At 45.1% G+C, this 22,065-nt stretch overlaps 4 protein-coding genes across 5 annotated transcripts; all 4 read left to right on the top strand.

Annotated features, from left to right (window-relative positions):
* Window positions 1–932: 932 nt before the first annotated feature.
* Window positions 933–4,449, top strand: LOC6547585 (basic salivary proline-rich protein 1). Of its 2 annotated transcripts, XM_001974864.3 has the most exons (7): window positions 933–1,088; window positions 1,569–1,840; window positions 2,039–2,733; window positions 2,834–2,925; window positions 2,987–3,353; window positions 3,437–3,892; window positions 3,957–4,449. In XM_001974864.3, exons 2-7 carry the CDS (start codon window positions 1,765–1,767, stop codon window positions 4,092–4,094), a joined length of 1,824 nt encoding a protein of 607 aa, XP_001974900.1. In that variant the 5' UTR covers window positions 933–1,088; window positions 1,569–1,764; the 3' UTR covers window positions 4,095–4,449. The 2 variants fall into 2 exon arrangements, with proteins under 2 accessions (XP_001974900.1, XP_015012195.1); XM_015156709.2 differs by lacking the exon at window positions 1,569–1,840.
* An 11,575-nt stretch (window positions 4,450–16,024) lies between these two features.
* LOC6547586 lies at window positions 16,025–16,826 on the top strand. The gene is made up of 2 exons (XM_001974865.3): window positions 16,025–16,518; window positions 16,585–16,826. The coding sequence occupies exons 1-2, from the start codon at window positions 16,176–16,178 to the stop codon at window positions 16,746–16,748; spliced, it is 507 nt and encodes a 168-aa protein (XP_001974901.1). The 5' UTR covers window positions 16,025–16,175; the 3' UTR covers window positions 16,749–16,826.
* Window positions 16,827–17,828: 1,002 nt separating this feature from the next.
* Window positions 17,829–20,010, top strand: LOC6547587. The gene is made up of 4 exons (XM_001974866.3): window positions 17,829–18,014; window positions 18,070–18,156; window positions 18,208–18,549; window positions 18,644–20,010. The coding sequence occupies exons 1-4, from the start codon at window positions 17,927–17,929 to the stop codon at window positions 19,825–19,827; spliced, it is 1,701 nt and encodes a 566-aa protein (XP_001974902.1). The 5' UTR covers window positions 17,829–17,926; the 3' UTR covers window positions 19,828–20,010.
* A 994-nt stretch (window positions 20,011–21,004) lies between these two features.
* On the top strand, window positions 21,005–21,491 carry LOC6547588. Its single transcript, XM_001974867.3, has one exon. It carries the CDS (start codon window positions 21,135–21,137, stop codon window positions 21,381–21,383), a length of 249 nt encoding a protein of 82 aa, XP_001974903.1. The 5' UTR covers window positions 21,005–21,134; the 3' UTR covers window positions 21,384–21,491.
* The last annotated feature ends 574 nt before the right edge of the window (window positions 21,492–22,065 follow it).

Raw genomic sequence — 22,065 nt, 5'->3', positions numbered from 1 at the left:
AAGTAGTTCTCTCTTACCGGTCGAGCAGCGAGTGTATGTGTAATGTGTGTAGTGTGTGTACGTACGTGTGTATGTATGTATGTATGTATGTATGTATGTATGTATGTATGTATGTATGTATGTATGTATGTATGTATGTATGTATGTATGTATGTATGTGTGTATGTATGTATGTATGTATGTATGTATGTATGTATGTATGTATGTATGTATGTATGTATGTATGTATGTATGTATGTATGTGTGTGTATGTATGTATGTATGTATGTATGTATGTGTGTATGTATATATGCATGTATGTATGTATGTATGTACGTATGTACGTATGTACGTATGTACGTATGTATGTATGTGTTACTTGCACAAAGTAGTAAAAATTGTCTTAATTAAAGCCTGAATAATGTTTAACTTACTGTCGGAACACATGGTTATTGCCGTTTTTAATATTGGTTTAGGAAACATAATTTCTTGTAGCCCTATAATTCCCAACTAGTTCTAGTGAAGACTGTAAGGCATGTCTTCTAATTTCGAGTCGCAAAGTAGTTCAAGTAATCTCTCTTACCTGTCGAGCAGTGAGTGCAGTGTATGTGTTCGTATGGCGTTACGCATCTTATTATTCTAGTGTCTTTGACCGAACCATACAAATCAAATCAACAAAATATATATGGCTAATTAAACAAAAATGCATAATGGTAATAGTCTTTAAAATTGATATATCATAATTCAAATTTTGTTTGATTTGAAGTTAAAGGTCCATTAGCCGTTGAATCGTAATTCATATTTGACATAGGAACGAAACAATATGAAAGTATTTAAAGAAGTCTAAAATTAAGAAGTCTAAATTAAAAATACCCGAATATGTAGTATTAAGAAATAATAACTGACTCGATAAGAAGTTTATCCGATAATAGTCTGAACAGGCCTTAGGCTACCGAGCCCAAGTATTCGATTGTCCTCCGACATATCGATATTACCAACATGGCCGTCGAGAAAAATTGAAGTGAACGCAACGCCGTGTTTTTCATTTGCCAATAAAACATTAACACCTCACGAAATCTCGTAAAGCGTGCCCGCAAACGTCGCCAAATGTAAGCAAATTAGTCTAGTGCCTGTTTTACATCGATTACATAATCGCCAGAGCTGAAATTCGGAATTTAGTTGCTGTCGTCGGGAGTATCGCCTACTTTTGCCTCACACTCTCTCTCTGTCCCGCTCTCGCTCTGCATTCCTCTCGTGCTGACAAGGCAAATATATTGGTGCTGGTGTGAGTGAGTGTATGTGTGAAAAATGGAAGAAATGGAAAATGCACATGTGAAAAGATATACGCGCAAGCCGATTAAAAATCGGCTCTCTCGCACGATTTTGATTGGGACCACAGGTCCCCGACCCCCGCGTCGCGATATGGGTTAAATGACAGCCGGGACGCGTCCGCGATTCTCTCTTCGTTTTCAGCTCTCTCCGCTCTCCCCTTCTCTTTAAATCCGCTCCTGATATTGTTGTTGCTTTGAGTTGGCCATTTCTAATGCTCTCTTTACATGTTTCTGTATTCAATTGTAATATATTTGCAGCTTGTTGTGTATGTTTTTGAAATGGTAAAGTGTGTTGTCGCGTTCGCCAAACCGAATCCGAAACAGTAAACCAAACCCTAACCGATTGGGGGTAATAAACACTGAAACCCGAGTACATACATACATATATCTGTCGCGCGATATATATATATACATATACATAGTTGCCATAGCGAGAGAAATCCGAAATTCCGCGATGGCGTCGCGCAGGCGCGCCGAACTGAATCCCAAACTGCACATGGACAGGCAGCCGACAGCTGCCCGCATAACAGGTACCTGAACTGAAACTTCTACCAACTACCAGCAGCAACTGCATAGAAGTGGGAAAACCCAATGCCTCGCCGGGATTAGCGATGTCTAAGGGCCCATAAACCCATCAGCCCGCCTTAGGGGCTTCCCGGAACCAAGCACCACCCACCACCCACCGCCCTGCCAAACCGAAGCTGACCTTTTACCTCTCAACCTTGCAGATCCCTCATTACCCGCTGGAAAGCGACGCGAGATCGACAACGTGATGAAGAAGGCGCGCGCCAACACCACCAACGATTACTGGGACAAGAAGCTGATCGAGGCCGAGGAGAAGGATCCGAACCGATGGCGCCACACAGGATACAAAAAGATGTACATCCAGGGGGAGAGCAGCTCTGGCGAGAGCGAACGCGACGGTCGCGAAGGGCGTGAGGTTGGAGCACCGCCTTACGGTCGTTATCCGCCCACAGGTGGACCGCCGCCCGGTCCACCGCCTCCGTCACAGCGATACGGCCGCTCTCGTTCACCGCATTCGCGCAGTCGGTCGCGTTTGCGCAAATCGCCACCGCTTTCACCACCTCCGCGTCGCCGCTCACCGCCCTTGACTATGCACGGTGGCATGGATCGCCGTGGTGGACCCCGGTCGCCGCCCATGCCACGATCGCCCAACAATAGCCACGATGCCCTCATGCGTCGACCCGGAAACGGCCACGGCGGAAGGCCTCGATCTCCGCCGGAACCCAGTGGTGGCTCGTCGTCATCGTCGTTGCGACGCAAGCCAAACGCGTCGCGTTCTCCGCTCGGACGTCGCCGGTCTCCACCGCTTCCTCCGCCCTCGTCGTCGGTTATGGAGAAGCGAGGTCCAGTCGCCCACATCCTGCCGCGTTCCAAGCGACCGCCATCGCCACCGCCGAGGGTGAGTTTTCAACCAGATAGTGCCATATAATATTGAACACAAAATTCGCTCAATAAGAGCCGTAACGGGTATACTAATTTGTAATTTAACGCTTTTGCAGCACTCGATGCGTTCGCGATCAAACAGCTCTATGAGCACCAGCTCCGATGATTCCTGCTCCCTATGCTCACCCAGTCATCGTCACAGATCTCGGTGAGTAAGGATGTGTGAATTGTTGCTCTGTTCTTATTAACGTAATTTTTTTTCCTTACAGATCCCGTGGTCCGCGCTCGCCGCCACCCAAGCCACGTGGCCATTATCGTTCGGGGGCGCCTCCGCCCCCTCCGTCGGAGTCACATGGCCGCATCCATGGGCGCCCCACCACTCCACCACCCGTGCGCGGAGGTGGAGGCAGTTCGGTTTCCGCCATGGAGAAATACCGCCAGGCGAAGATGCGTCACATCGGGCATGAACGTGTCGCCCCGTCGGACGCCCACATGAAGATCGCGCGGTCCTCGCGCCACTCGCCTCCGCCGGAAGATCCGCGTCTTAAGCACCGCCCTCCAGAGCCACCAGAACCGGCGTCAGCGCCAGCTGGAGCACCGACAGTACAGGCGAAAAAGAAGAAAAAGGAAAAGGAGGTAAGTATAGACCGCGCTTTATTATTTTCCGTGGCTTATATACTTTTGAAACCAAATTTAACAATCCATTTATTTTCCATCAGATAAGGCCACGGATAAAAATTGAAGGTGAGAAACGCAAAAAACATCCGAGCGGGACGTCCAGTGGCACCGGAGCTAACGCGGCAAACTCCTCCTCGGACTCGGACGATTCGAACGGCTCCGACAGCGACGAGGTCGGCACGTTGCCCACATTCTCGGCTACTACGCGGCTGACGCTCTCGGAGCGATTCGGCAAAATGGCGCAGTGGAGCATCGATCGCAGCAACATGGAGAACATGCGCATCACCAAAGACTCCGCCGGTGGGGCCCTCAAAGTGATGATTGAAGAGGGTCTGGAGTCGCCGCCGCGTCGCTATTCGTATTCGCCGGCACCGGCCGGGCACTTTCCGGAGGAGTTGGCCACCACAGCACCGTCGGGTATGCTGTCGTGGGACGATGTGCGCGTCCGTTACGAGTACTACAAGAGTCGTGGCTACCTAAGGGACTTGGACCTGAAGGTAGGTGACGATTTAATCAACAGCCCAGTACAAATTGTTACATTTATTTATCTGTATCTTTCAGGACTATATCAAGTGGGAGGAGTGGTGGTATAAATATCAGGAATGGTTGAAACAGGAACGCTACTATGAGTACTGGGATCGCAGTCAGCAATTGCGCAGACGACGCAAAAAGCTGCCGGTAACTCAGCGCTTAAATTGAGTGTCCCCATCATCTGCATCTTCTCATTAATTCTTCTATTTCCCAACTTCCAATTCAGTTCATTTATTTGACCTACTTTTCCTTCCTTCTCGTTGTATCTTAATCATTTCCCCAACCCACCATCCCCTTTTGTACATTTAAAATGTATGAAACTGCACTTGTCAACTTATATTTTGATAAACATTATGATTAAAAGCCAAGCACCCGGAGATGGTTGGCTATTGGCCTCTGACATCCTGATGTTGGTGTAGGGCTTTCATTAACACTGAACTTTGTAAGTTTTTTTCGAGTGCATGTTGCTCAGTACAACACACCATATACTTGTAAACGCATTAAATAACAGTCGGTATATAATTTTCGTTTTTTACTGGGTCTGGTCATTTGAATTCTCTACTTGCACGACATTGCTTAATACATTTGACGTGATTTTACAGATGTATGTAACTTACGCTCGTAAATGAAAAGCTATCCAACGCCATCTTTGGACATTTTCCCGAAGTTTGCCTGAGCTTTCCAAGGTCAAATACAATTTTGAATAAATAAGCTGCCAGAAGATGTCTGACGACGTTGCGAAAAATGTCGGAAATGAGGGAAAAGTGGGCGCCACGGCCACCCAACTGGATGTCAATAGCGTGATGTGCACGCAGCGTTTATTTGACGGCATATAAATTGAAAAATTCACATAAAAATGTGTAATTATTTGGCATATTTTCAATTTGCACAAAGGCGATAAGGGAAACAGTCTGGAGGCTGGAGGTGACACCCACATGGGGAGGGCATCGGGAAAATCCCTGATATCCATCCATGCTCCTGGGCGTGATTTCCGTGCACAAATTAGCGCTTTCTCACTCGCTTTTTCCGTGGGTGGCTGATAATCTGATTATGCCCGGTGCACTGGGGATGCTAATGTGTCGATATCGAGCTTCTGCCAAGCTAATTGCGGTTGAGTGGGGCATCATGGTGGGTGGGGACGTTGCGGAGGCTCCACGGATTAGCCATTGAAGCGGTCTATAATCTATCTTGAACCCTAAGGACCATGCTCCCTTCACCCCATCACCCCATCACCTCAGCCCAATAATTGGCGCCCGATCCCCGACCCGGCCTCCTCCGTGTCCCGGCACAATTAAGCTCTAAATAACAACAGCGTTAAGATGGCTTTAAGGCCCGATTTGGCCCCCGGCCATCTGAAAACCCTTCAGTAGAACTCGAGGAAAAGTCACGTCTAATTACACACATCTTGGAGCAGCTTTTGACCTGGTTGACTTGGCGCTGGCTGCTGTTGCTCGGACGGTTTTACCAAATTGGTTTTAAAAGCCACAGGGGGTGAGGCGTTGAGAGCGCGTGAGAACGTGAGCAATTACTACGGCGTAGTGGGGTGTACTCAAGAAGTGGGGCGACTGGGGCTATAATCCCATTATAATCCACACAATGCTATTATATGCTGAAAATGACAAATAAGTGTCACGAATAAATACAGCAAATTCTACTGCCGCAGGAGTCCGACAGACGTTCTCTGGCAAACAATTACTGTTGGAATATTCCTTTAAAATTAAATTTAACATGCGTTAAATGTACTTACATGCGTTCCTTGCAAGAATTCCTTTGCTTAAAATTACGCACTGAATCACGTTTTCTTGAAATGTGCAACAATAAACAAATCTCGAGTTTTACACAAACAAATTTTTTGGTTCGGCAGTTGTAACTTGAACTTACCACAAAGCAAAGTTGCATTAAAATTGGTTATTTGTTTTGCTTTTAAACAAACAAACTTACTGGTTGTAGGCCGTATTTTCCAATCTGAGGAATGGGATGGGTCAAAGGTGTTACTTTTCCGAATGTTCATCAGCAGTACAGCCAATTACACACAAAGGACGAGTAATCGAGCAAAGGAATGGGTTGGGGTCCTGTGTGAATTAACAATTCCTTTCAATTAAGTGCGCAACCGACAAAAAAGAGAAGTTGAGCCCCCAAAAAGTGGAGGGATGGCGAGGTGAAAACTGACGAGTAGAAAAGGAAAGGGGAGCACAGCCAGCGATATTTTCCCTTCAATAAAAATCAGTAACAGAGGGATGTTGGAGCGGGATATTCTGGAATGAATACGTTGCATATGTGAAGGCGAGCAACGTACATACGAGTATAGATGTACATATGGATGTACATATGTGTACATAAATAAACGCCGACAGATAACAGACAGAAAACAAAGGGGCGGGCGGCGAAAAGTCGTTTGCAGGGGGCGTGGCACGGTCTAAAAATCAGCAGCAACTGTAGCAAGTTTCGTATTTCTTTTTACACTTTCTTCGTTACAGTCAATCAGTTTTGCATGAGCGATTTCTTTACTCGTTTGCGCCAACTCTACAATTTACTCACACACACACACTCGCTCACTTTTGGGGGACTCCCCCAATTCTTTTTTTTTAAGGAAGCTAAAACGAGTTCACTGCACTCGATGATTTAGCAATGAATTCGTTTGTTTGTTGCAAACTCTGTGTTTATTTGTTTGTTGCTGCACGGAAAGAAAGTTCGAGCCTTCAAAGGCCAAAATCGTAGTGTTTTTAATTTTATTTTAGAAGAATAATAATGAATTGTTATATCATAAAACAATATTCTTCTAATTAAGGAATGAACAAAATATTTTTGAAACAACTGTTTTTCATTCATTAACAGGTATGCACCAGCGTAAACTCAATTGCCATTCAAAATTCCAGCCCAATAATAACACCCGAATACGTTGCCCATTTGGGGAGCTTCATCCGGGCAATCTAAACTTCATTGTCTGGTTGTAAGCCCTTCTGTAATTAAGCCGAACTGGATTCGAACGGAGTCGGAGTCCCAGTGAAAACTCACAAACATTCGAACTGTGTGGCAAGGTACACTTTGCTACACAACGTTTATTCAAGTTGGCTAAGTTTGCGTTGTATCCAAAAACGGAGCTTGTCTTTGATTTTCTCTGAAGTTCAAATGCGAACGACGTGATATTTGCTTAATTTTTCCCTCTTACCAACTACGTTTGTTTTTACCCCAAGGGAACTTGTGGGATTTGGGTTTGCACGAATAATTATTTGCCCATTTGAGGGTTGAAGTTTTGCCACGGCTCAGGTAATTTGCACAGACACAGGGCGATTACCACTAGACCAAAACAATTAGAATCGGAATCAATCGAGGCAAGACGGAAACAACACCCCCACACCCACTGCAATCGGATATCAGGAAAGTGATTCCACTTGCCCATAAAACATTCAGATGCCTGAGATCCAAAATCAAGCATCACGTTCGCTTGCTCGCCAGTTGCTGAAACGTTTCCAGAGTCAACCGCAGGATAGCTAACCCGGTTTCCATGGAGGATTTTTCTTGATATAAGGAGGAGAAAAGTCATCAAGATTTTGGAACTCAAAATGTCAAAGTATTGAATAGAAGAACATGAATTCAAACTGGCGTTATGTCGCTGCATTTAAACATAAGAAAGGCTCGAGTTAAATAGTCACCAGAAGAAAACGTAATTAATAAATTATAAGCTACATTTACCTTGTATATAATGTTATTTTATAGTAATCATAACTGATTACTGATTTCTGAATAAGATTTTGTAGAATTTGTACAAGGCGTTCTTTATAGCATGTCTACTTATTTGCAGACTGCTCTGTTTAAATCTCTCATTTATTTTTACGTTCCACACTTGTTTTTCGCTTATTTTATTAATGTAGAAAATTTTCAGAGTCATTTTCCCGCCGAACATAAAACAGAAGATAATCTCATACAGATATAAAACAGAGCTCATCTGCCACACACGAAATGTTTGGGAAATATATAATTTCATTATGTTTTTCACCGCTTTTCCCTGGTATCGCCTGCAGCACAAACTGTCAACACGAATGGCATACCTCCCCCCCACCGACCTTCCGACCCCCCTCGCGCCACATTTTGGATTGCCCCACCCACTTCTTCTTAGCCCGGGGGCGTTGGCAATAACGGTTTACTTTCTTAATCTCTGTACATAATTTTTGCGACTTCATGTTACGCAATGTATGGCGCATTCTTTCCGCTTCTGCGGAATAACATACGCTCTTCTTTAGCTGCCATTTAAGGTAACTTGGCTTATCTGGAAGCTTTGGCAATTTATTTAATTGGTAAATATGCCTACTTTCGTTTAATGAAATCTAGTTCAGCCCGCATTCATTAGGATGAACTACTACTTTCAGTGCATGCAACTATGTATATGCGTAGGCTATAAAGTCCTAATGATTATTTGTATATTTTCCTAGGTGTATGCAAGGCAAATTTACTTGCTTTAACAATATCAAATTTATAATATCATTACCAGGTTCATTTCCAGTATTTAAATGGCGCTTCAGCAACACAGGTAACCTTTACTCATTGTTTTCCATGCTTGATTTTCACCTGAGCTCCGTGGCCTTGGGCCTTAACCGCCCACTTGGCTGCGTATATGGCTGACTGTCTTTAAATATTTCATTTTATTTCCGCCTATCTGCAGGTGCTGTTTCCCGAATGGTGCTGACATCTTATGTAGGAAGTACCATAAAAGGTTTTTCTTCTTTCAAGGCAAACGCACTTGGCCGAGAGGTAAACGCCGAGCAGCAGCTTTAAGAAACCCTTGGCAGCGCTTTCAATTACCAACTTAGCGCTGATTACTTATTCGTCAGCGTCATGACGGGAAACTCAGGAGGAGGCGGCTGGGGGAATAAGCTGGCCCACTTCGGCACCGCCCAGGCCACAAGCATATTAGTCAAAAGGAGTTGACTCCTCCACACTTTCACTCTACTTCGACTCCGAGACCGACTTGTACTTGGACTCCTCTACTCGACTCGACTCGACTTGGCTCGGCTTGGCCACTTAATCTCGCCCTTTTGGTATGCACGGACTGTATTCAAATGAATTCTGATTGAATTCATTGAAGCTCATCAGTAAGAAGCGATTTTTTTTTATCTATGTTAAGGCAGCAGATGAAGCTGGGAGCAGCGGCAGGAGTCCTGCTGCGACGACTGGGCCTTGGCACATCCTTCAGACATTTATTTTCAGTAATGGAAAAACTGTGTTCTGCAATTTCGCTCATTTTTATACATAAATTTGCCAGGCAAGCCCACGAGTGAGGCGGTCCGGTCCGAGCCAAAGAGAGAAAGAACTGCGGGAAATATAATGCTAAAAAGTAAAGTAAATAAAGGATAATGCAGCAAGGATATAAATTACATAAAGCAGCGCGAGATGACTAACTGTGGCAGGCCAGAGCTGCTCCACGACAATGGAACGTGGCCGGCATTAGCTGTTCAAACAAAGCTTCAGAGGGTCTTCATCGGGGGCTTGTGATTGGCGGGGGAAAGTCTCAGCACTGAGAGAAAATTAATATGTTACTTGTTATGTCAGAATACCATACTTCAACGCTATTTCTTGGCCTTGAATTACTTGAGATAATCAATAAGGAGTGGACCGAACTAAGCAACTCATTTTGCAGCAACAGCTTGCAGTATTTTCTCTCTGTGTCTACGGAAGCCCAAGCGGCGCATTAGAAAATGGTGCGCACAGGAAACGGAAGTGGAAGTATTTTTAATGATTGGTAAATTTTTTGACGGCTCCTCTCCAACTGCCCCGCACTCTTGTCCTCTTGTCCCAAAACGCATCGACTTCGGTGCGAAGGACTTTTGGGGAGGAGCTGGGCGGGATCGTCGTCGTCTAATATTCCTTGGTGCGGCCGTTATTATTGATGGAAATGCAAATTGGATTTTCAAATTTACTTCCCTGTTTGCTTTGCCAATCGACACACAAAAGTGTCGGAAGAGGAAAAACGCAGGGTGCAAAAGCGCTAAAGATTCGCTGGGGATTTCTCACTTTTACTTGGGATTTATGGAAAATTATCAAGGACAGCCAAAAAGTAGCATTTATCAATGAGTCTTTGCTTATCCAGAGAGAGTTTCATATTCCGGGAAATTTATTTGCAACAGATTTCCCAAAGCAGTATATCACCGAACCTATAGGGATTAGTTCTGATTACTGATACTACAGCAATTTTGTATAGTTTCAATTCGAAAGTTAAGCAAATGCAGCAAAAAATTTACACATTTTGACTTGTTCTTGGTCGCCATCCTGTTTTTAAATCATTGGTGCATTCCTTGCTATTGTTTTCCCCTAATTCTCCGGATCGCCATCACAGTCTCATTCAACTCTTTTCCAGCCTGTCGCTTCTCGATTCCACTTGCTAGTCGCTTGCATTTTACTTCAAAGTAATTAACGCCGATCCAAAACAGACACCAATTTGCATAGTTGACCCCCGTTCTTAAGCCCGATATCCGCCCACCGCCCATCGCCCATCGCCCACCGCCCAGAATCGCCCTTTTCGGATTGGGGAACCTATTACTCAAGACGTTCAAACACACACTGATGGAGTGAAATGGGGGGGTTGGTGGGGGAAATTAAAACAAAAACTTGCAGCCTCTGAAAACAAAACCTCTTGAATTTTAATTAAACGTTTTTATGCAAGAATTCCGACTGCTGGCGCCTCGGCTCCTTCCTAGCCCCCATATCCACCCGTTTTTTGATTCATTTTGTTTGGCCATGGTGCTGCATTTGAATTTTTGCCTTTGCCTTTGGACTTGCTCTTGTTGTTTCTCAGTGTATAAGCGATTGCATTTGCGAATATTTTTCTGGCAGCTGCTAAAAACTTAAGGGACCTCCCGATGAAGAACACGATGGAGGCGAAGTGAAATTGCAGGGTTAAAACTGCCATTGACTGCACTCTGTAATTCAATTATCGACTCTTGGCAGTAAAAAGTGTTAATTATTAGTTTCCTTTGCTGCTTTCTCCCAAGGGAAAGTAGGGAGACGCGACAGAGGCAGTGAGAAAGAAAAGGAGACAAATATGCCAGCTAATGAAGACGTTGGATGAAGGCAACTGAAGGGGGGCATACAAAACGGACACGGAAGTGGAAAACCAGCAGCTTAGTTCATCAAATATTTGAAGGGGTCAAGATAATTTGAGTGCTGACAAGAAATATGATCGCCTTAGATCCGTATTGAGAATGATTCAATTTGAATAATATGAAAGCAATGCTTAATAAAAGCTTTTTGTGTGGCCATCGAATTCGCACTATATCGATCCTAAGAACAAATGGTTTTATTTCAATTAAATGTTAAGGGTAAATAAGAGGCCTATACAGCTATTTGCCAATGCAACTCAAATCCCCTGGAGCTACACCGCTGACCCATCGCCACTTTGGCATTGATGACACTCGCAGACGCCGCGCGGAGCTAACCACTTGATCTGGCCTCCATCGGCGGATCCCCAGAGTGTCTCGGCGCCCTGGACAATTGATATTAGTTTAATCATAATGCTGTCAAGTCAACTTGAGTGGTTCGGTGCTAATTAGGAGCCAGAGAAACTGAGTGGGCGGTTATTCTTGCCATGTTCTTTGTTTTCAGTTTACTTCTGGTCTCAAACTAAACTAAAAAATATTTTTGGACAAATTTGATTATATTCACTAACTTTAATAATATTATTCTAGCCAAATAATTATTAGTTATGTTGTATACTTGAAATATATAGTAGCTATTGTTGATTAACTTTAATCCGAGTGTAGCAATGTCTTTTGATGTGTAACTACATATTTCGTGAGCATAATTAATCCATTGATTCAGTGAAAGTATCTTGCTTTCTGGGACATTGGGTCTCTTTGAGGCCTCATAAAGCACCTTTAGTTGAAATCGTCCATGTTTTGTGCGATGTGGCCTAAATCAGGACGCAAATTCGATTGTGTTCAGTCCGAGTTTCCATGACCTTTTTCCGTCTGGCTGCACCAGTTTGGGCCAACTCTTGTTGCCGTTTTTGCTGCTAGCACGCGGATTGATGATTGAGCAGCCAGTTCGGCCGGTTGAATGCCAAATGCCATGGATAAGCTTGGATTGCTACTTCCGCCACGGCAATTGAGCTGAGGGTACGCTGTTTTTGGGGACCTGGGGATGCGGAGCGGTGCAAATTGAATGCAGTGGGTCGCTGGGGGAGCAGCGAATGGGAGCCAGAAGGGCATCAGATTGCAGCTTCTACCGCGCGCTGCATAATTTATGGCACCCAGTGTGCCCCCGACTCCCGAATTCTTTTTTTTTTGTATGTAGTCAGCTTTAGCTGTTGTTGGAGCTTCGAATTTGTATGTTGCCTTTGACACCAGCTAAAGGGGTTACGTGTCTGCCACTTCAGAGGCATGCTGCCACGCCCCCAGAAATTCGGACCGCCCAACTCCTATCGCACAAATCCTTCGCCGCCCGTGTCTGCGTCTGTTTTCGAACTTTGCAGTTTTTTCGTGCCTGGGAGTTTCACAGTTTTCGGGGGTTTTCCCGAACTCCTCGGCAGGGGCCAGCTCCCATTGCTTTGGCCGTTTTTCAAATGTCTGCGCCATGTGCATGCGAAATTTCCCAATGGCACCCAAGGAGGGTGTGCCACACACAAACACCCAGGCACACAGTCGCAAATTTGGGGCGGCAGACAGCGCGATAACCTGTGCTAATGAAGTGTGATGTTGGCCAAAATGCGATTCTCTTTGCCGCTTCTATGTGTCTATTTCAATCTGCGGATGCGTGATGAATTCTAATTACCAGGTGGACAACTGCTACCCCCAAATAATATTCATACAATTTACCTACAGTTATTTAGTTTAGTTTTATTGCAATGAAATTTGTTCAATATTTTCGCTTAAAACCTACTGTATGAATGTAATATGGCATTCAGTTTGAATAATTTAAACACTATTAGCTATTAGATATTATTTATTACATTTTATGTGATTTTATTTGTTCTGATGTCCGATGGCAAAAAAAATTATAATCCTGTCACCGAATTAATCCACTATATTACTACAATTTGGATTCCCTAAACACGCCATGAATATGAATTAGCGCGGTGATGCAGTCTTTTGCCTTTTTGAAAATGTGGAAGATCCCATTAAATAGAATTTTAAATTATGTTTAATGTATGGTAATGGAACATATTCAACAAAAATAAAATAACATGAATTTTATAGTATTTTAACGTAGTTTGAAGGTAATTTTGATGGTTTAGATATTTTCAAAATGTATTTCTCTTATAATTGCTTCCAATTCTTAGGTAGTTTGTAGCCCAATAGTATATTATTGTTTACTCTATTCGTGGGCGCAGTTTCTTTCTATTTGCTCACCTTACTTTTTTACGTTTTGAGTGCTTTCAAAGTGCAAATTTATCAATCATACGCCGCGTATGCCGGCATAGTGCTTGTGTATGTGTGCGCATAATAAACTGATTTCAATGGCTGCCAGTCTTTATGCATTAATTTATCCCATATTCAGCTTACCGCTCATGCTGCTCGTTGTGTGAAACATAATTTTTAAGTTTTTCCCCATTTTTGTATATATACTCGCATATATATAAAATAAAATTCACATCACGCTGATGCGTTGTTGCTGCTCTTGTGGCTGCCGCTGTGTGTAACATTTAAAATATGCACAGTAACTAAAAGTATTTTTCACACAAATTGAGTTTGAGCCCGGCCCCATGCCACGCCCCCCCCGGAAAAAGTCGCCTGCGCCGTCGCTGCTGCCTTGGAATTGCCAATTTTGCTGCCAGTCAACGGACGCAGCAGCGCCCTTGATGTAGCTGCTGCTGTTTGCTGCTCCTGCCACTGGCGACATGGAAAATTTGCTGCCATCGCCAGGCGTCACTCAGTCAGGCTGTAAAACAGGCATCAAGGCAACAAAAACAGCAGCAGCAGCAGCAGCAGCAGCAGCAGCGGCAGCAGCACAAAGAGCCAACCATCCATACACCGAGGTGGTGGCATAATTTAATAGAGTTGGTAATATCAATAAATTTTAAAAGCCTTTTAATGCGCATCGATAAAAATAAAGCAGACGCATCTTCAGCGGCATAATTATCCAGAAATGAGCGGCTCAAACCGGCGTTGTCGTTCGGTTTTTGGTCCCCATAAATTATCCAAAACCATCTGATGGCGGCACTGCAAGTCCAAATTCAATTATGCAAATCGCATGTGAGAAATTCAATTGAAATACGATAATTTCACAGGGACTGAGGGGGCGCGGTGCGGGCATGTGGCCTCAGCACTGGGCTTTAAGTTACTGAATGTTTTACAAGTGTATTATGTCGCTGCGAAATCAGCTCAACAGCTGAGCTGAACACAGCCCGAAAACTTCGAGGCTCTGCATCCCCATGGAAATTTGCGCACAAAAGCCAAGAAAGCGGAGAAAAATGCTATAATAAGTGGCAGAGTGGAGCGATAAAAAGTGTGGAAAGCTGTCGTTCATATGCAACCGAAACAATGCAACAATACAGCCAGCGCTGCTACAACACCACCCTGCACCACCCAGCGCCACCATCATCACCACCATCACCACCGCAACCACCAAAGACAATGTGCAGTATCCCTTGGTTTGCTGGTGCAAGAGGGGTGGGGCGGTCTAAAGTGCAACCGACGAAAATTCATGGCATTAGGGGAATGCCAAACGAGCTGGGCAACATGGCAACGGAATCAACTTAAAGGAGTCGAGGTATTTAGAGAGATTATAGCGAAATAATGGGTCGACATAATGATATCCAGCATTGAATACAAAATATTCCCTTAGCAGCGACGCAGAATCAGCAGTTTTAAGACCTGCGTTTGTAAATACTTAAATTTGTTTCATCTGCATTATTGACCATTAGCTGGAAAAATAATAATACAGAACTCAAGTTGGAAGCTGTACGAATTTGAAACTTAAAATGGAACCCACCACATCCGCAAATACAGACAGCATTTGAGGCTCGACAAGCAGCAGCTTTCGGCTAAAAAGGCAAAATAGATCTGTTCTAAGCTGGCATTCTCATCCAATATACTCCTCGCTTTTCAGCAGCCAACTCGAACCGATTCCCATTAGACAGGGATATACTTGTATATAGGAATGTGCATATTATAGCCGTACACATATATACGTGTGGATCTGTGCTGTCTGCCTTAGTTGTTGACGATTTGGTAACTGCAGCAGTTAGCTGTTCCTTATCCTCTGGCTGCTGCTCTGGCTCAGTTGCAACTGCGGCTGGCAAGTGCCTTTGGCTTATAAAATATTTAAACGTTTTTGCGGCTTTGGCCGCAACATATTTGCACTTTGGGGCCACGGGCTGCTCTTCGACTATTTGTCCCTTTCCTTTTTTCCCCACGGCCAGAAGAACTGAAGTCGAGTTTCGCTTCAAGTTGCGCCCGAATGCATGCTATTAATATTGTGCGACAGCTGGCGAGCTGCTTAAATATTTACTCAATACGCAGGACAGGAACTTAAAAAGCCACGGCTTGTCAGTTAACCCCGGAACTATGCGATATGCTAATACGGTTATGGTTACTGGTTGCTGGTTGCTGGTTACTGGTTACTGGCTACTACCACTGCTGCTCATCCTGCTGCTCGTGATGCTCTGGCTGCTCCTGCGGCTTCTATTCTTTGCGGTTGGCCTGGAGAGGAAATTTCATTATGCCAATTACTTGCATCAAAGCTGCTAGGATAATTGACTTTGCTTAGCCTTCACTCCACTCCACTCCACTCCGCTGGGTTTGCATAAGACGCCTTTTGCACATTAGCTGCCCCAGTGTGTTAGTGTGTGTGTGTGCCCCGAGATCCTTTCCACTCTCTTGCTGCATAAAATAATTAAACTTAATTGACAGTTTTTCGACATCACCTTTGTCGCTTTGGTGTGACAAGTCAGGACACCTTGCCCCTACCAACTCACTACCTTATCGTCCTGCTAACGAGCTTAACTTTTAGCAGCAAGTGCCTGCTTAGTTTTTACGGCTGAGAGTAAGTAGCCGGTTAGTTAGCTGCTTTTAGTTGGGTTTAATTCTCGCAGGCGGAATAAAATACATTTTAAGCAGATGAAGCAGAAGGAAAAATACAAAAAACAGGTTCAAGTTAGCCTCGACTAACACAGCTGTCATTTTAAATAAAACTTCAAATTTCAATTCTCGTTTTTAGCTCAACATTTAGACAAATACTTTGACGAAATAGAAGCAAAAATATCACCAAATTTCGGTTTTAAATTTTTAATCGTCGGAACTTAGTTCAGAAGGCGCAATGAAGTTCTATCCGGATGCAGATGTCTGGTTCTGTGTGGACAAGCCCAGCTGTCTGAACAGCTACCAAAAGTATCCACCCAAGCACAGCTGGAAGATCCGGGATCAGACGACCTCGCGGGAAATGTACTACTGGCGCGACATTGAGGGCGTGAAGAAAACGGAGATCAAGCTCAAGGATCTGTACTTCACCAACTGGCCCAAGAGCCGCATCCGTCCACAAGCCTGCCTGGGATTGCTCTACGCCACGGGCAACCGGTTCATCCGACTGACCAAGGCACCACCGGCGGGCTTCAAGTGCGCTCCGCTGCCCGTCAATCTGGCCACCGCCCGAATTGTCAAAGGTAAGTTGGTTGATTTTGGTAAAACATCAAACATTGTGCTAAACTTGAGCTTTTTAATTGCTGCAGTGGAGCTGCGCAAGAAGGCCAAGCGCGAAAAACTGGCGGCTAAGAAGGCTAAAAAGGAGGCGAAGAAGGCCAAGAAGGCGGCCAAAAAGGGCAAGGGAAAGAACGGCAAGAACGAACTCAAGCCAAAGGTCATTAGAACATATGAAGACGCCGAGAAAGCATAATGAAAACACATTATATTCAAATCCCAGTGTATTTAACTACATTTTGGATAATTTTTAAACGTATTGGAAATAGTTAAATCCGTACTTTATTATCTCGTGGGCGCATTTAAGTACTGGGGCTGCTCTTCTGCAACATTTTAAATGGTGCTCATCCTTTGGCTGGCTGTACGGATTGGGGAATTCTTACCGCCTACCCCTGGATACGCCCTTCATTTTATTGGAACCCCTTGGGCGGCCCTCGCTCGACTGATTGCCTGCATTTAATCAAATTAATTAATGGCACATTTCACATTCATCATTTGCCCGGTTGCATATTTTCCCATTCTTCGGTGCAGCAAAAAGCCAGTGCTCCGCTTCGGGCTTCTCTGACTGGAGCCACGCCCACATTGCCCGCCCTTCTCTCGCAATTGAGATTGAAATTGCACGGCAGTCTCCGCTTTTCATACCACACAGCTTTTTGTTGCGAATTTTTTGTATTCGGTGGCATTCCTTTTTTTTTTGGCACAAATCAACGAACTGCAAAATTCAATTGAAAATCGCTGAATGCAAGTTAATCAGTTCGCTTGGCTACGCTAATTATGTGGCCAATATGTGTGTGCAGAGATGGGCGGACGGATATATTTACAAATATTCTCGGCTGGGAGGGCGTGTGTGCGGATATCTGGGTAACGTAACCAAATTATTCGGTTGTCGAATGGTCTGCAATTTAAATTGGACTAAATTGATGGCTTCGGTTGTCCTTGCAAATTGATAAACAAACAATAAATTGAACATCGAATCGGTTGTAAAAGCCATGGCCATGGCGAAGTACGATTCGCAGCGAATCGCAAACCTTGATAAATTGGGCATGTAGTCAGAATTGTACCTTTGGAAATATATCTACTAGGATGGATTACCATCTAAATCTGAGTGTTCGGATTTATCGATACATTGGAATTCAACATTTGGCATTCTGCTGGAGCAATTTGTTACTCGGCTTAAATTATTAGAAACCATTTATTGGCTATTAATTTGCCTGCAATCATTGCCGCCATGAATCATGAACGAGTTTAGATACATATATGTATAAACTATAATTCTCAGTAAACCGGGCTTCATTTATCTCCAAACATTTCTGTACAAACACCAGCTCTGTAAAGTAAATGTATATATTTAAGAATTAAAGTAGCAAGACAAACATGGAGAAGAGCACACAGAAGATCAACAATGAGGACCGCCAGAACTTTGTGGCCACTCGGATGAGTCTGCCGCTTTTTATGGCGTCTCGTAAGTTGGATTTCAAAATGCAGTCGAATCACTCATTAATAAGGGTTCTGTCCAGGCAATCGTATTAGAAGGGAAAATTTGCCGCGACTGGAGAAGCAATTTAAGTTGGCTGGTCAGCATTACAATGTGGCTTGCCAAAAGGGTAAGTTCTCTTACAGTTTCAAAAGGAGCTGAACACTAATCCTTTTCCCAGAAAACCGACGAGAGGCCTTCAGCAAGGCCACCTATGACCAGTACCGCCACATTACGGGCTTCGACAAGACGCCAAAGAATCCGTATCCGGAACGGCGACCGCTCCACATCGATCGAAACATGACCAAATGGAGGGGCTGGCAACTGCCCCCCAATCATTACGGAGTGCCCCCGGAACCGTACCTCCGGCTGAAGGGCACCAAGGGCTCCGTATTCGCCAAGCCGCACACGAATCACAGTCGGGTATCCATCAAACCACCGCCTTACCACTTCTACGAACTTCCGGCGGAAATCGAGAGGCTCTTCAAGCGCCCGAACCTGCAAAAGGGCATCTTCCTTTCAAGTAAGTAGTGGATACCAGATAATAATAGCTAAGGTTTAGAGGCTATGGCAAGAGATGTGTATTAAAATAAAGTGTTGCAATCACACCCATCCAGATGCCCGCGATCGTCGACCGACCACGCACGCGATGATATCCAATCTGTCTGGCTGCTGGCGTAATCCCAAGGATGCCGGTCCCTGCGACACGCATACAAACATCTTTGAGCTGGCCGCAAATGCCGTTCCCGTCACAAAGACACCGCGCCCCAATCCGCACCTGTTCCTGCGCCTCTCCTGCGTGCCCACCAAGCCCAATCGGTTGATCCGGCGCCACATTAGCATGGAGCCGGCTCCTGGGCGTTACTGCACCAGTTATCCGAACGTGTGTCCTTGTCCGGCGGGCAAGACCAGTGTGGCGGGACTGCAGCTGATGATCGATGACCAGAAGCGTCTGAAGTTTCGCCGCTTGCCATTTGAGAGGATCAGTCGAAAGCGACTCTGTGAGCCGGATTGGCGCCACGTCGAGGGACAGGGCCACCGGCATCTCTTCCTGATGGGGCGCAGGGATAGACCAAAGCCCTCCAAGAAACCCACTTCCTCGAAAAAGCAGGGCAAGCCGATCAGCATGTATGCCGATTCCAAGTACATTAACATGCTGAGCCAGCCGCAGCGACATCCCATATCCATCCGGACGTATCCGGTCCCGCCGTACGTGCCCAAGATCACCTACAACTGTGCGGCCAAGCGCGTGATCCGCAAGCAATTGAAGAACAACAAGAAGATCGCCTTCAATAGTGGCCAGGAGCGGTGGAAGGATGGCGAGCGACCGATGCAGCTGACCGCCCGCCAACTGGAGGCCATCAAGCAGAAGCTTCCGCCGGAGAGGCGTCTGATGGACTACCCCATTGAGCTGCCCGAGGTGATTCCCAGTCGACTGACCCAGGTGCCCGACCACCAGCGGGTCACCTATATGCCCAAGTTGCGAAAGCGCCTGTTCAAGTTCCTGCCGATTCCCGGCGCTCGGGTCTTGGTCACCGACAGCGACATACGGCCGGACATTGTTTTCGATCCGGAGCACCCAACCGGACTGTATCGGCGTAAGATCGATGAGACCGCCTTCTACAAGGACTCCGTGTTGCGGGCGATGGAGAACCAGGAGGATTTGGATGCTAGCGGCTTGAACGAATCGCCATCCCAGTCCCAATTGGAGTCCTCCCATCACTCCGTAGGCCGGCACACTGATGCCGTTTTGGATCCGTCGCTACCCAAGAGCGTTTCCCAGATATCGGTTCATGAATAATGTGGCCAAGGGGCTCTGCTCCACGTTTGTTCCAGTTTCAAATCTTGTTCGTTTTTGATTTATGATCCACGCCCCAGTGAATTCACCGGGCCACATGAAGTCAAGGAAAGCACTAAGTGATGGCCGAAGAAAAATAAGCTAAAAAGCCCTAAATAAAGATGGGAAAATTATTCACTTGGAAAATCTGGTTGCGTTTTTAATTGCAAACGCATGTAGTGATGGCTAGAGTTACTAGATAAGTTGTTATGAACTTCCAGAATAGCCAAAATGATTGGCTATTATATGAGTAATTTTTTTTTTACTTTTGTTAATTGCAAAATGTTATTAGAAACATAACTATGATGTGGCAAATGTAGCTATTTCGTTTTTCAGCTCATCAGCACTGGCAATCGACTGGGCGACTAGAGTTTCCTCGCCCTTCCGGCTTTTGGAGCCATAAAACAGGCCAAAGTAACTTTCGGCCATAAAATAAATAACTTTTTTAACTGTCCATCTCTGCGCACTTCCCGATCTCCGGACCCCGTACCCCCGTACCCCCGGACCCCAAACCCACATCCAAACTCGCACACACATGAAGACAAAAAGGTCAAAACGAAATAATTAAGTTTTGCAAACGTTTTGCGGGTAACTCGGAACCGGGGTCTCCGGGTTGATAAAGCCGGAGAAGGGGCAGTGGAAGTGGAGCCGAGTCCGGATCCGGGTGTTCTCTACGTGTGCCCGCTGCACGTGGCCATTAAAACGCTCGTATTATATCTCTCCTTGCTTAGATTGTAAAACATAATCTGTTATCAATTATTTTAGCTTCGTGGCCTGACTAGCTGGATGTGGATGTGGATGTGGCTGTGGATGTGCCACAAAATGGGTCGGGGCCAAAAACTTGCAAAGCGCTCGCATTGCATTTTGATTTGGGGAGCAAAAGTTGCCAGACCCCACATACATGCATGCACACACAAATACAGCTGTGTATTTATGACTTGGTTAACAATTCTGGCTGGTAAGCAATTTTCCTTCACTCAGTTCGCCATAAAGATGGGCAGCAAATCGATTATCGAATTGAGCAATTGCAACTGGGCCTAATTGAGTTCCGCGAGTCAAGAAGGACCAGCCAAGTCAGCAGTTGAAAGTTCTTTGATTTATTTTCTTTTTCCTTTTCGGAGGAATGAGCCATGAGAAAGACTTCACTTCAGCTTATTCATTTTAATACTTTGGCTATCAGTCACAGAGCAATTTTATACGTTCCAGCTACTTTAAAACTAAGAAATTCCAGCAAAATTAGCCGTCTTATGCGGTAGCCGAAATTAACGCAAATGGGTTTGAAACGCTTCGTATCCTCCTTGATTCGCAAGTCCCCGATCAGTCCATCGGAGCCTGGGAAATTGGCTGCAGGCTGTCCAGCCGTATTCGCCCAAGACGGCATGTGGAGTGCCAAGTTCAACAGTCGGTCCAATCCGGAGAAGATCAAGCCAGAGTCCGGCCGCAAGGAGGCCGACTTAGCTCCTTCCATTCGACTCCCACGCAAACGTTCTTGGCTACAGAGGCGCACAATTTCCTCGTAGTCCTCGCGTGGTCAAATCCCCAGAAATGCTAAATCTGTAATTGCAATTTCAGTCGCCTTTTTGCGGTTTCACGCTCTGGTGTGCAAAGTAAATGATTTATTACTTCAATTGCTTGATGTTCACTGATTTGCTGGGACATGTGCATAAGCCTAGTTGAAACAAATTTAAGTGATTAAAGAAATTTGCGAAGCAATTTGTCCAAACAACAATTTGTCAGGTCGAAACCAACCAAGTAAATGGGATTTCTCTCCGTAGGATCGCTGCATTTGCGACTTCCTTTCTGACGAGACTCAATGCAAGTTTTGTTTACCAGCTGCTGATTAACAATGGCAGCTGCAGAAACCTTGAGTATGTGGGCATGTCCGGGATCCGAGTTTCCCCTTCCACAAAAATTATTATGGTTAATGCTCGTGCCATTGTCGAGTTGCCCGCTTTCCTCCGACTTCTTGGCTTGTTGTGCAAATATTTTACACGACACACGAGCGGCACAAAGCCAAAGCGCACAAGTAAAAGTAAATTATAAGTAAAGGCAACAATGGCAGCAGCAGCAGCAGCAGCAGCAACAGCAGCAACAGCAGGAGTTGCCAGTTGCAACAATGATGCAGTGCCACGTTGAAACGCAACTGATTGTGCGCGAAAAGTTTTTTGTTGATGCCACGCGCTGGAAAAAATACAAAGGGGG

This window comes from Drosophila erecta, unplaced genomic scaffold, assembly GCF_003286155.1.
Source record: "Drosophila erecta strain 14021-0224.00,06,07 unplaced genomic scaffold, DereRS2 tig00000092-arrow-pilon, whole genome shotgun sequence".
Classification (NCBI taxonomy): domain Eukaryota; kingdom Metazoa; phylum Arthropoda; class Insecta; order Diptera; family Drosophilidae; genus Drosophila; species Drosophila erecta.
Note: the sequence above shows the minus strand (reverse complement) of the source record. Positions and strands in the feature narration are given on the sequence as shown.

Coding starts and splice junctions, on each gene's coding strand:
- LOC6547585 (XM_001974864.3), top strand. CDS start 1,765: ATGGCGTCGCGCAGGCGCGCCGAACTGAATCCCAAACTGCACATGGAC. Junction 2,926..2,986: donor AGTCATCGTCACAGATCTCG/GTGAGTAAGGAT, acceptor TTTTCCTTACAG/ATCCCGTGGTCCGCGCTCGC. Junction 3,893..3,956: donor TAAGGGACTTGGACCTGAAG/GTAGGTGACGAT, acceptor TGTATCTTTCAG/GACTATATCAAGTGGGAGGA.
- LOC6547586 (XM_001974865.3), top strand. CDS start 16,176: ATGAAGTTCTATCCGGATGCAGATGTCTGGTTCTGTGTGGACAAGCCC. Junction 16,519..16,584: donor CACCGCCCGAATTGTCAAAG/GTAAGTTGGTTG, acceptor TAATTGCTGCAG/TGGAGCTGCGCAAGAAGGCC.
- LOC6547587 (XM_001974866.3), top strand. CDS start 17,927: ATGGAGAAGAGCACACAGAAGATCAACAATGAGGACCGCCAGAACTTT. Junction 18,157..18,207: donor CAATGTGGCTTGCCAAAAGG/GTAAGTTCTCTT, acceptor TCCTTTTCCCAG/AAAACCGACGAGAGGCCTTC. Junction 18,550..18,643: donor AAAGGGCATCTTCCTTTCAA/GTAAGTAGTGGA, acceptor ACACCCATCCAG/ATGCCCGCGATCGTCGACCG.
- LOC6547588 (XM_001974867.3), top strand. CDS start 21,135: ATGGGTTTGAAACGCTTCGTATCCTCCTTGATTCGCAAGTCCCCGATC.